This window comes from Meles meles, chromosome 1, assembly GCF_922984935.1.
Source record: "Meles meles chromosome 1, mMelMel3.1 paternal haplotype, whole genome shotgun sequence".
NCBI classification, from domain to species: Eukaryota; Metazoa; Chordata; class Mammalia; order Carnivora; family Mustelidae; genus Meles; species Meles meles.
The window spans coordinates 9,711,812-9,723,958 of record NC_060066.1 but is presented as its reverse complement, the minus strand read 5'-3'; the positions used below and the strand labels follow the sequence as shown (position 1 = coordinate 9,723,958).

Here is a 12,147-nt window from a genome sequence, read left to right as displayed (position 1 = left end):
ACAGATGCATAGATTGCTAGAAATCTGACCAAGAAACAAAGAAGTGCAGTCATGGAGTACAACAGGAGGTTGACTTTGATGGAGTGATAAGGAAAGGTCTCTTGAGTGGATGGGAAGACCAATTAAGTGTCCAGTCTCAGTAGTCTGGGATTAAAATGATGGTGGTCCAGATGGGAAAGCTAAGACCTGAAGGGTGAAAAGATGCCAGACTTCAAAGAAAAGGGGCGGGCACTCCTTGGGCGGAAAAATCACATGCCGGTGCAAGGGGCATGAACACTGGGCTTGTGTGACAGATGGGGCACATGGCCAGAACGTTATGAATGAAGGGTAGAGTGGCACAAGGTGGGGTCAGAGGCCAGATAAGCAGGGGTTCTAGAAATATGATTCAGAATTAAGAATAGAAAACAGAAATTTCTGTTGGATTTTAAGGGTACCTGGAGGCCACTAAGAGTTTTAAGAAGGGGAGAGTATTCCAACTAGCATTTAAGAAAGAACACCCATGTTCAAAGCAGCGTTATTCACCATGCCAGAAGGTGGAAACAACCCTAAAGTCTGTCAGGGAATGAATGGATAAATAAAATGTGGTACATCCACACTGTGGAATATCACGCAGCCTTAAAAAGGAAGGAAATTCAGACCCATGCTGCAATTCATCTTGAAAACATTATGTAAAATGAAATAAGCCAGTAACAAAAAGACAAATAGTATATAATTCTGTTTCTATGAGGTATCTGGGGTAGTCAAGTTCATAGAGACAGAAAGTAAAATGGTGCTTGCTAGGGGCTGTGGGGAGCAGAAAACGAGGAGTTGCTTTTCATGGGTAAAGAGTTTCCAGGCATTTCACAAGACCAAGACATTCTGGAGACTGGCTGAACAACAATGTGAATATATACTTGAACTTGAATATACTCGTGAGTATATAGTAACACTACATACTTGGAAGTGATTAAGCTGATAATTTTTCTGTTACATGTATGTAACCACAATCAAACATTAAAAAAAAAAAGTAAAACAGAACACGGTGGCTGCTTGGTCATGGGTTGGAGGGGAAGGAGGACCAAAAAAGACCAGTGAGAAGTCACTGAAGTTTTCCAGAGAAGACAAGCTGGTGGTTTGAACCAGGGTGGTCACGGTGGGAACAGACTAGAACTTTGACTTGTATTTGGAGTAGAACCACAATAGTCTTTCCTGAAGGGCTCCATGTGGGTCATGAGGGAAAGAGATGCCTAAGGAGACACTGCTAGGTTTCTAACTACACAAATGGGTGGATGGTAATGCCATTGTTTCAGCTGAGCAAGATGGGGACAAAAAAAGGGGGGGATTTGGAAAAGAAACCAAAAGTTGAGCTTGGCAGCCCCTTTCCATGACACATACGGAACCACATACATACACACTTCATATGAGACTATCATGTGAGGCAGATTTTACTAACTTGTGAGAATTTGCCTCACAGCTCAAATAACTTAAAATTGAATATTAGATATCACTTCTAAAATAGAAGTTGATTTTGCTTTGTATTTGCATAAGGAAACTAGAAAGAAACATTCCCTAGAAATTAAAAAAAAAAAAAAGATGTGTGCAGGGTGGGAAGGTGGAAAAGGGTTCCGTTAGTTAATTTAGTTAAATTAAATATTAAATTAAATAAATTTAAATTTATTATTTAAATTTATTTTAAATAAAATAATTTATTATTTTATTTAATACAAGCTGGACCATATTTCACTATATGGCTCTACATTATTTTGATTTATAAACCATGCAAATGGGTTTTTTTCCAGAAAATTAAAATTAAAAGATGAAATTAAATTAAAAAGTGATTTAGCCACTCTCCACCAGGAATTGCTCAGTGGTTTGGCCATCCTGCTGGATTCTGACCCCCCTGCACACTCCCATGGCTCCTTCTAAAACACTCCCTCTAGGTTGAGTCCTACCTTGCTCCAGCTCAAACTCCCTTTTGTCCCTAATTTCAAATTCAGCTCTACCCCCATTTCTTCCACATTAAAAACTCATAAAAGCATTCATTAAGGCATAAAGAGAGACCTAGGAGTGGAACTTTTAAAAGCAATTCCTGCCCCACCCTTCCATCCCAGATATGGAATAAGATGGTGGTAGTGGGGAGTGATTCTCAATGAGGCTGGGAAACCATGGAGAAGTTGGAAGGGAGAAAATCCAGCAGGTGAGTGAAAGAATGTCAAAGGCAAACTGCTCTTAGTGAACAACTTCCCCTGGGACGAACTTGATTATATTCTCTACCCTCCTCATGCCACCTTTGTTGGGCATGTGTGTCCAGGAAAAGCTAATAAAACTTAAATTAAATAACAAACAGAAAAACAAAAGTTCAGCTTGGGATGTGTTAGGAAGGAAGATTGAGAGGTGTCCCATCAAGAAAACACTTGTGGATCTTGTCTTTCTTATCTGTAGTTATAATTCCTACAATGGTTTCTGGGACACAGGAGGGTCTTCACAAATAATCACTGAACAAGAGGATGGATGGATGGATGGATGGATGGATGGATGGATGGATGAGGGAGGGATGGATGGATGGATGGGTGAGGGAGGGATGGATGGATGGATGGGTGAGGGAGGGATGGATGGATGGATGGGTGAGGGATGGAGGGATGGATGGATGGATGGGTGAGGGATGGGGATGGTGGACACACCAAGAGTATAATGTCACTGCAGCCAAGAGAAGAGTCTTGTAGAGAAGAAGTCAATCTGTCTTGAGTTATTTGTTGTGAGAGCCCCACAGGCACAGACTGAGTGACCAGCACAGGAAAGTCAATCCTACCTGTAGGGGTTAAAGCCTTAAGTTTGTCTCTACTCTCCTTCATCCTTTCATCCTTCCATCCTTCCAGATGGAAAGGGTGGGGCCTTATACAAGACCTGCAGCCCTCTTTTAGACGCGTCCTTTAGTGCCACAGTCTGCCCCAGGAAAGACGAGAAGGCAAAGAGACAAAGAAAACAAACAAGAAAAACCCAAAAAACAAAACACCTGTCAATCTGCCACCATCCATGTGCCAAACCTTTGATGGTTTGGTGTCCTATTTTTTAGTCTCTGAGAAAAAGCTATGAATGCAAATTGCTATCTCAACTCTGTTTCTTTTTAATCAAGTGGGAAATCTTAACTGGGGATTAAATGACAATGAAGACAGAGCAGGTGTCAGGGGCCGGAACTTGACAGGCCCTCAATGAACGGCATCAATGTTGAGGAAGACAATGATGACTTCTCTAGGCTCTCACATTGTTCACAGTAGAGCTGGCAGAACCAAATAACTCATATCCTTTGTTTCTAGGTACAAAATTAATTTCTCTGTCCAGAAATGAAAACAAATTTATTTAGGCATTTTGTGCATTTTCCTTGGGACATCTGCATGCTGTTCCTCTTTATTGCACTGGCATTCCTAGTGATTTCTCAGATAGGAAAGATGGCTTGTGGAAAGATCACAGGCCTAGGCACACAATGTTTGTTCGTTTGAAGGCTGGAAACATGAAGAAGGAAGAACGAAATTAGGGTCTTACTCCCTCCCTTAGCCCAGTGAGAAGCTACTCAGTCCTTGGCAGACTAAAGCAAAGTGCCTCTGTAGATCTTTTCCCAATGTCCTGCTACAGGCAGAACTCAGAGTTCCCTTCTTTCCTTGCTCTTTCTACCCCTGTGCCGGTAACATTCCCATACCAGCACCCTCCACACCCCACTGTTCTTCTTTTACTGACGCATCTGTCTCTTCGCCAGATTATGAGGTCCAGTTTTCTGGGAATCTCCAGGGTGTGACACAAAACAGGGCTTTTAAAGAAAGGAAGGAAGGGGGAAAGGCAGAACGGTGAGAGGGAGGAGAAAAGTATTGCAAAGCTAGGATTCAGAGCTATGGTGATGTGACTCCTAAGCCAGACCTGCGCTATGTAGAAAAGACTGGGGACTAGGCTTTTGTAGAAAAGCCTAGACATGTGGATGCCAATCAGGACAATAACAGTGATCATGATAAAGGCAAACCCTGTGTAGTACTTGTCATGGGTAAGTCTCTATTCTAAGCATCTAATTCTTACAACAGCCCCAGGAGGTAGGTACTCTCACCATAAGTGTTACATTGATGGGAAAACTGAGGCACAGAGGTCTGGCAATGTGTCCAAGAGCATGCAGTCAAAATTCTTAAAAGTGACCCATAACTCTTAGTGCCTAGTGCAGCAATGTAACGCGGGCCCAATTCTGTTGTCGTGGCCACAAACCCACAGCACAGAGGTCCTGGAGTGGCTTAGCCCTTCCCTAGTCTGACCTCTGACTTCTAGCGATGAGGCAGCCTATCCCAGGTAAGCGGTGGTTTTGAAGAGATTGGGTTGAGGAAAGATAAGGGACAGATAAACAAGGGATGAGGAAGTAAGACTGTGACTGGGCAGGATTGGCTCCTGGGCTACAGAAACAGCTTCATGACCTAGAAATAACCCTGATGTGTTAATCTGATTCTCTTTCCTCTGGACAGGTTTGCAAAGTTAGCTGAGCCAATAGCCTACTTGAAATTCCTCTGATCCACTGAACGTGGAACTCTCTGAGCATGATTCCAGGACATTTGCAGCCGGTGCTCAGAGGACATGCAGACTCACACACTAATGTGAGTGAGGAGTAATACACTTTTCTCTGTTGCTCTCCTAGAAGAATTATTTTTTCCATGTATCCAAATTTCATGTATGAAGAACATACCAACTGACCAGCACTAATTCCTAGTGAGAATTTACTATGTACCGGGCCACAGGTATCATTCCAACCAGCCTAGAGGGTTGTTCCTATTGTTATCGCCTCTTCACAGATGAAGACATGAGGACAGGAAAGGCTGCTTGAATTGCCCAAGAACACTCAGTTAGTAAGTAGGGCAGCCACGCATTGAGGTCTAATGGTCTGTTTCTGGAGTCTGTTCTGAGCTCCTGTTGCTATGACTACCTCCTAATTCCACCACCTAGTTATTTTTAGTCCCTGGTTAAAGAGGAGAGAGAACCACAGTTCCGGAGGGAGCCAGGTAGACCTAGGAGCCAATCCTATTTGTGCAATTTGGCTGAGTTCTTTCACCTCGCTGAGCCCCTGGGTCTTCATCTGTGTAGGAGACATTGAAATGGAACGCTCATAATGTCCCTCTCAAAATCGTGTATCCTGGATGTGCTCAGTGTCCCTATATGCAAACCAATCATGTTTGCCTTTGGCAGATGTGGAAGGCTGAAATGTTTCCCAAAAGATGTGCTCAAGGCCCGACCTTATAAGGGTAAATGTTACCTTAGTTGGAAATAGAACCTTTGTGGATGTAATCAAGTTGAGACCTGCTCATACTGGAGTAGGGTGAACTCTTAATCCTCTTAATACAATCATTGCTGTCCTTAAAGAGAAAGGAGAGGGAGGCTTGGGTACAGAGACACAGAAGCACAAAGAGGGAAGAAGACCATGTGAAAATGGAGGAAGATAACAGAGAGATGGGTCCATAGGGCCAAGAATGCCAAGGATTACCAGCAACCACCAGAAGCCAGGAGGAGGCAAGGAAGGGTTCTTCCCTATAGCCATTAGAGGGATACGGCTCTGATAACAGCTTCGTTTCAGACATCCAGCCTCCAGAACAGTGAGAGAATAAACTTCTGTTGATTTGCATCACCCAGTTGGTGGTAATTTGTTATGGCAACCCTGAGGAAACTAAGGCAGCATACAATGACGGCATAGTGGGCGCAGGATGGAACCACGCCAGAGAGCTGCGACACAGTTTTGTGTGCTAAGGAATGTTGTGTCATGAGTCGACGGGAGACTATATGAATGGTAGGGAGGACTGTCTTTCTTTATATTTTTGCAAAGTCATGAACATGGAATTTCCATACTCTTAGAAGAATTGAGAAGAAACCTCCAGCCCTCTACTGGCTTTTCCCCATGGGAGGAGGTGGATTATCTTGATTGAGTAAGCTTCCAAATCAAAGGTCAGTTCTGTCTTCAAGGACACGCATGGACTCTCTCTGGCTCTCAGTGAATGGGGTCAGACAAGCCCTGGCCCCAGGTATCTGGCTGGGAGTGCCTGCCCTGTGCGCTGGTCTAAAGGCCAAAGTTAGTGGGAAGTGTTAGAACACTTGCTGTTCCTCCCAGAGCCAGTCTTGCCCACACAGCAAATGTGGCCTATATTTTGATCTGTTTCTGACTCCAATTTCTCAGTTAACTCATAATTCAGAGGGAAAGGGGTGCTATAAATAGGCACTCCCCATATTCCAAAAGGAAAAGTGAGACTGAGCCCTCAGGACATGTTGGGGATCAATCACCCTGAAGTTAAACGAAATTGGTCCAAATCTTACCCCCACATCCCACCTACTCTACAGGCTGGACCTGTGTTGCAGGGTCTGCTTGGCAAGGCAGAACACTAATAGCTATGGAATTGTGTCCAAGACTCTTATTTTGCTCTGGGCAACAATTTTCTCATCAGTAAAATTGGGGGTTGGATTAGCCTCTAAATTCCTGCGCACCTTTAATAGGCAGTGATTCCAGGGCACAGGAGATTTACTGCCAACATCATCCATCACCCTGTGAGATCAATTTCAGGTGGCCAGTGTCACAGGGAGAAGGTAAAGTGTGAATTATAGTGTCTGACTAAATGCTCCTTCACTCCGTAGGAGACCCTGGCTCTGTGCCTTTCTCTGCCTCCACAGCCTCCTCTCATGTCAGGAACTCCAGCTACACCGAGCCCAGGAGATGCAGAAGAAAACCAAACAAGCAAAAGGGGACACCCGTGATAACTGACTGCAGTTACCTAACTGTCTCTGACAACTATGACTACCAGCACGGTGGCTGGGCCCACATACCATGGTGCTAACCCAACCAGATCAACTTTGGTTCTTGCCGCTGCCTACCTGCAGGATCCTGAAAAATCACTTATCTCTTTGAACGGCAGTTTTTTCATCTGTAAAACAGGGATTCAAAGTAGTATCTTCCCCATTAGGGTGGCTATGATGGCTAGGTGTATAAGAATTATGCCTGGCAAACAGGAAACATTCTTTATAGGTTATTGTTATTACACTTAAATTCCTTGACCCAAAAGAACTACTTTTGATTACTAAGGGGGAGAACTCTGCAAACGGGAGGACATAACAATGAGACAGGAGATAAAGAGGCCTGGGATGAATATCTTCCCTCTCTAAAGATATATACAGAGCATAAGAGTCCTGAATGCCGTTGCTAAGATGGAATTGTTTGAAAATACAAAGTACACAATATGGCTCAAGCAAGCCGTTATTGTCAACACAGTTACCTGCTTTGAAAATGCACAAAACACTATTTTCTTCCAAAAAAATGCCTCTCATTATTGGCCCGGCTTCACGTCTACTGAAAAATTGTGAATGAGGTTTAAAATGATGTCCCTACCATAAATGATCAGTCTTCTCTGGTATAATACACGGATTAAATGAACCTCAGTATGGTTTATTGTTGATGTTCTTTAATGCAACATTATTTGTAGGCATTTGAAAAATTTCAGGTGGGATTTATGCTGTCATAGGCAGCTATCATTTTTGCCTGCATTAGGTTTCTATCCCCTGTTTTCTGGGGAACAAAAACCCTATTCAAATGGGGAACTGATTCCTCCAACTTCAACCAAGAGATTCTAATGGGAGCTGTCCCTCATGGCATCTGGAACCCATACTGCTCACTCTAACAGGTGGACAGAGGCCCCAGAGTTTGTCTAGTCGTAGTCTCTTACTCTTTGAACCATACACATTGTCGAAGGCATGAATATGTGACCAAAATTGGGCCAATCTAAGTGCTTCTGTGGGGTTTCCCAAACAGGCGTTGGGTGAAGGACAGATAGAGAAGGACGAAAAAAATATGTGATCACAGAGCTGCTCGTCTCACACTTTCATCGGCATGCAGAAAGTCAGTGAGAAAGTGCAACGAAAGAAGAAGTGGAAACAAGAGAGGAAAAGAGGAATACCAGAAGAATCCCATTCCTTGTTTCTCGGGGATCTCACCCTCTCTGATGGGTGGCTGTGTGAGCCATTACATCTGTCTCTTAGTCCAAGGTAGTTTAAGTTGGGTTTATGACACTTGTGGAATAAGACTTTTTCCGTCTGTCCGTCTGTCCGTCCATCCATCCATCCACCCCCATGCCCACCCACTTTGTTAGTGAGTTAATACTGCTGAAAGTTAACCAAGTGTTAGGCTGTGTTCCAGGCATTGTTTTAGGTGTTGGAGATAACATAGTGATCAAAATAGAGCCCAGCCCCTTGGAGGCATTCTACCTAGTATGGAAGACAGACAAGAAATAAACATATAATATAGTAGATATTCATCAGTGCTAACAATGAAAATTAAGTAGGACCAAGGGCACAGAGACTGATGGGGCATAGGCACAGGGTTAAAGAGGGTCTCTCTTGGGAGGTGACATTAAGCAGAGTTCTGAATGAGGTGAAGGAATGAGCTGTATGAAGATGTGATCCAAGATTTCCTGGCTGAGAGAGCACAAGTGCCAAGTTCATGGGTCTTCAGACTAACCAAGCTCACTCTCTACCCCTGAGGACAAGCAGGGCATGGTAATCACCTGTGCCAGAGTGGGACTCAGCCTGATATGATCCGGTCCAGCCAGATGGACCCGAACTTGAAATCTCCACCTTGGCTACTTCTGTGTTTGGCGAAGGTGTAAGTTAACTAAATAATTGAGCTTAATGTCACACAAGTAAAATGATGGTAGAGAACCTTCTTCATTAAGTCATTTGTTTGTTCATTCAGCAAGTAAATTTTGGGGGGAACACCCTATACTTCAGGCACAGTGTTAGCTCATGGTCTAGAGAGGAAGAGAGAATTTAAATTTTGACTGTACACCGAGCAAAGGTTTTATTAGAGGAGTGCTGAGTCCTACCTCAGGGTACCACGAGGGGTAAGAAGGGATGAGGGTGTGTTTATGACAGCTGCCTCGTTTTTTATACAAATTAATTAAGACGACCTGGGAAAAGTATTCAGATCCTAGTAAGCACACAGCAGAAGCTGGTTCTCTTCCTTCTGACTAGCCCCAGAATCATAGATCCCAAGAAGCATAAAATGATCAAAGCTGACTTCTCAGCCATTGTAGGATGTCAGCAGGGCTCAAGTTCCCCAAACAAAGTAGCCCTGTTCTTGGGACTAGAGAAGCTCATCTCTCTGTTGACCCTTTGGGGGATGTGGGGCCAAGCAACAGATTTATAAGCAATGATGGGCTGGAGCTCTTTCCAATTAGCTGATGAAATTCCTTTTTCTTACCCCCACAGAGAACCGAGATACATTAAGTCACAGAGAACAGAATACTTTCCTCAGTTCAACACATGAACAGAGGTATGGACCACTTATGCCTAGAGGGGGCAGTGAGATGAACTCCAATCTGATTCTGGCTATTTAGAAAAAATAATAACTAAGACCAAAACACCAGTTACCTGGCAGCCTGTTGAAAAAGTTAATACAAAGGCTGGAAAGCATCCATCTGCAAGGATTCATTTAATGCACATGTACACTGCTCATCATTCTCTCGCCTTGCTCTCTGTCCTCCTGGATAAAGGAACTGATGATGCCTGGGTTGACGGTTCCCCCAGAACATTCACCAGGTCTCATGCCCCATCTCCCAGCTTCGCAGCTAAAATCACACCTGGTATTTCACCTGCCAATCCATTAGCCAACCTCTTTGCTGAACAAACCCAAAATACTGCACCAGAGCCTGGAAAGGGAGATCGCATGGCTTACGTAACTGACCTTGTTCTTCCTGGTAGTGGGGTGGGGTGGGGAGGGATGAGCCAGCAAATGGCTGGAAACTCTAACTCTAAGAAATCATGAAATGTGCTTTCCCTCTGCACCCATGGCAGAGCAGAGAGTTCTTGAGAGAAGCATGAAGAACATGCTGAGATTCCAGACAGCTCCTTTCTGATAACTGGAGAGCATCTCAACGAACCCTAAGAATGCATCTCCCCAGGCTCCAGTTAAGCCAAGAGTACATGATCTGATGCACATGTGGTATTTTGCACATACATGCCAATTTGGCTGAACTTTTCTCATGTCTCCGTAGAAAAGGCTCTCAGGTAGATGTGGTAATTCACTTATAATGTCAACACCTGTATGATTCAAAACCCTGTTGGTGCCAAGAGAAAGAGATGACAAAGTACCCCTCTGGGAGTCCTGAGACTTAGACTGTGTAATCCTGGTGCTCACAGGCGCTGGATTGGGGTGAACCTGCCTGCTTTTACAACGCCATCTCAGCTTCAACAGGTGTGTCTATCTAGGGGATGTTATCGGAGGTTTCTTCCTGCTCTGCCTCTGCGAGCTGGTTCTCTGATGACAAATGTCCCCTGACATTGTCATTGTCAGTCATTTGGTCCCCCTCTACAATCCCCAAATGCCTCTAAAGTCCAAACTGGGTCGAGGCAAGAAACACTCCATCTGTTTGAGGACACACAAAAGGGAAGCAGGAAGTCTGAACTGAGCTTCTATACGTATGAGTTAACTGGTGTGTCTATGTTTCTTCCAAGAGGGATTCCAGATGGGATAGGGCATCATGGACCCCATGCAAGAAGATTTGACCCAGTTTCCCAAAGGTCACTGTCTTTAAGTGGTTCCCTTATAATGTGGCCTTGGGTCCTGCCACCCCCTCCACTCAAATTCTATCATCTCTAGAAAGGCAGCAGTTCAGCCTAGTGTCCAGGAGACAGATGACAAGGTCTCACAAGTAGTTTCTCAAAGTAAGAGATTAAAGTACATCCATATTTATAGTTATAAATCTATAAATAACCTGATGTGGGTGAGAGAAGGCATTTCTTTACAATCTTGAGCAGGGGCCAGAGTGTCCCTGATGTGGTGACATCTTATTGAGAGGGAGAAAGAAGGGAGGGACACAGAAGTGCCCAGAATCCAGAAGTCCACCCTGCCCCTACAGCAACCCAGTCAGCTGGGGTTTCCTGGGGATCATGAATGACCCCCATGATTCACTTTTCGAGGAGGCATCTGTGAACCCGAGAAGCAAAGGAAGCAATATAACATGGAAACAACGTGGTCTTCATATTCAGACCTGAGTTGGAATATTGGTCTTGTCACTCGATAGCTGTGGGACATAAGGGGGATAACTCCTGAGCCTCAATGTCAATCCAGAAATGAGGGTACTAAGGATGGTCTTACACTGTGGTTTTGAGGACCAAGTGAGACAACATAGTAAGAACTCCAGGCACAGAATTCCTGGTGGTTCTGCTCGCTGAGTGGCTGTAGCTGTGATCACAATTGAGCTGTCCTTGAGTAAATTAACATGAAAATAGCAGAAGAATACAGTGGTCAGCAACAGCAATGAGCCCTAAACTTGAGCTCATGACCACCATACTGCCCAGGGTCCCTACACCATACGGGACTGGCCCCTCTGTCCATCATGGTGAGAAGAAGTGAATTCATGATCAGAAACGTACCTGGCTGCTGCTTCCAGCTGGTCTTTCCTAAGAGGGGATGAGAAAGAAAAATATAGAGAAGGCATAAATTGCATGAACAGCTTCGCTTCTCCCCACAATCGGCCCCAAAGCATCCCTTGAGGAAGGTGAAGGCGCACAGTGGTGCTCTTATGTGAGATGGTGAGTTTGCAGGGGACCCAATGAATGAGCTGACTTTCTCCAGCCAGACCCCAGGTCCCGCCACAAAGGCTTGGCCCTAAGCTCTCAGGGTTCCTCCCGCCCATTCATTCATTTACTCACCCAGAGAATGGTTGCTAAGCACCTTCTCTGGCCCAGGCCTCATGTGGGGCTCAAGGGATTTGTTTAGCGGTGGGGACAGACCAGAAAACCAGGAATTGCGTCACTTAGCACCACACCCCCCATCACCCTGTCACCATGTCATCGTCATCGACATCATCCCCATCTTCGCTAATATTTACTGAGCAATAATTATTAGGCAGATATTATTTTTGGTTCTTTTGATGGATTAACTCACTTAACCCTCATAACAACTCTATGAGGGAAGGAGCATTATCATTCCCATTTTTATGATGACAAAACTGAGACAGAGAGGTAAAGAACATTGCTCAAGGTCTCACAGTTAGGAAGTAGCAAAGTCAGGATTTGAACCCAGGTGCTCTGGCTCCAGAGTCCACCCTTCTAACCACGAGTGGTATGCACACATTCCAGATACTGAACCTTTGCCCAGGCTCTGCCTGGAAC

The 12,147-nt window shown here is 44.5% G+C and overlaps 1 protein-coding gene across 1 annotated transcript in view; it reads right to left on the bottom strand.

Moving 5' to 3' along the window:
- The window catches only part of KCNQ3 (potassium voltage-gated channel subfamily Q member 3), a 295,260-nt gene that overhangs the window by 23,138 nt on the left and 259,975 nt on the right, over positions 1–12,147 (bottom strand). Inside the window, exon 9 of the mRNA XM_046025609.1 lies at positions 11,407–11,433. Coding sequence (XP_045881565.1) covers positions 11,407–11,433 — 27 coding nt within the window. The remainder of the gene's footprint in view (positions 1–11,406; positions 11,434–12,147) is intronic.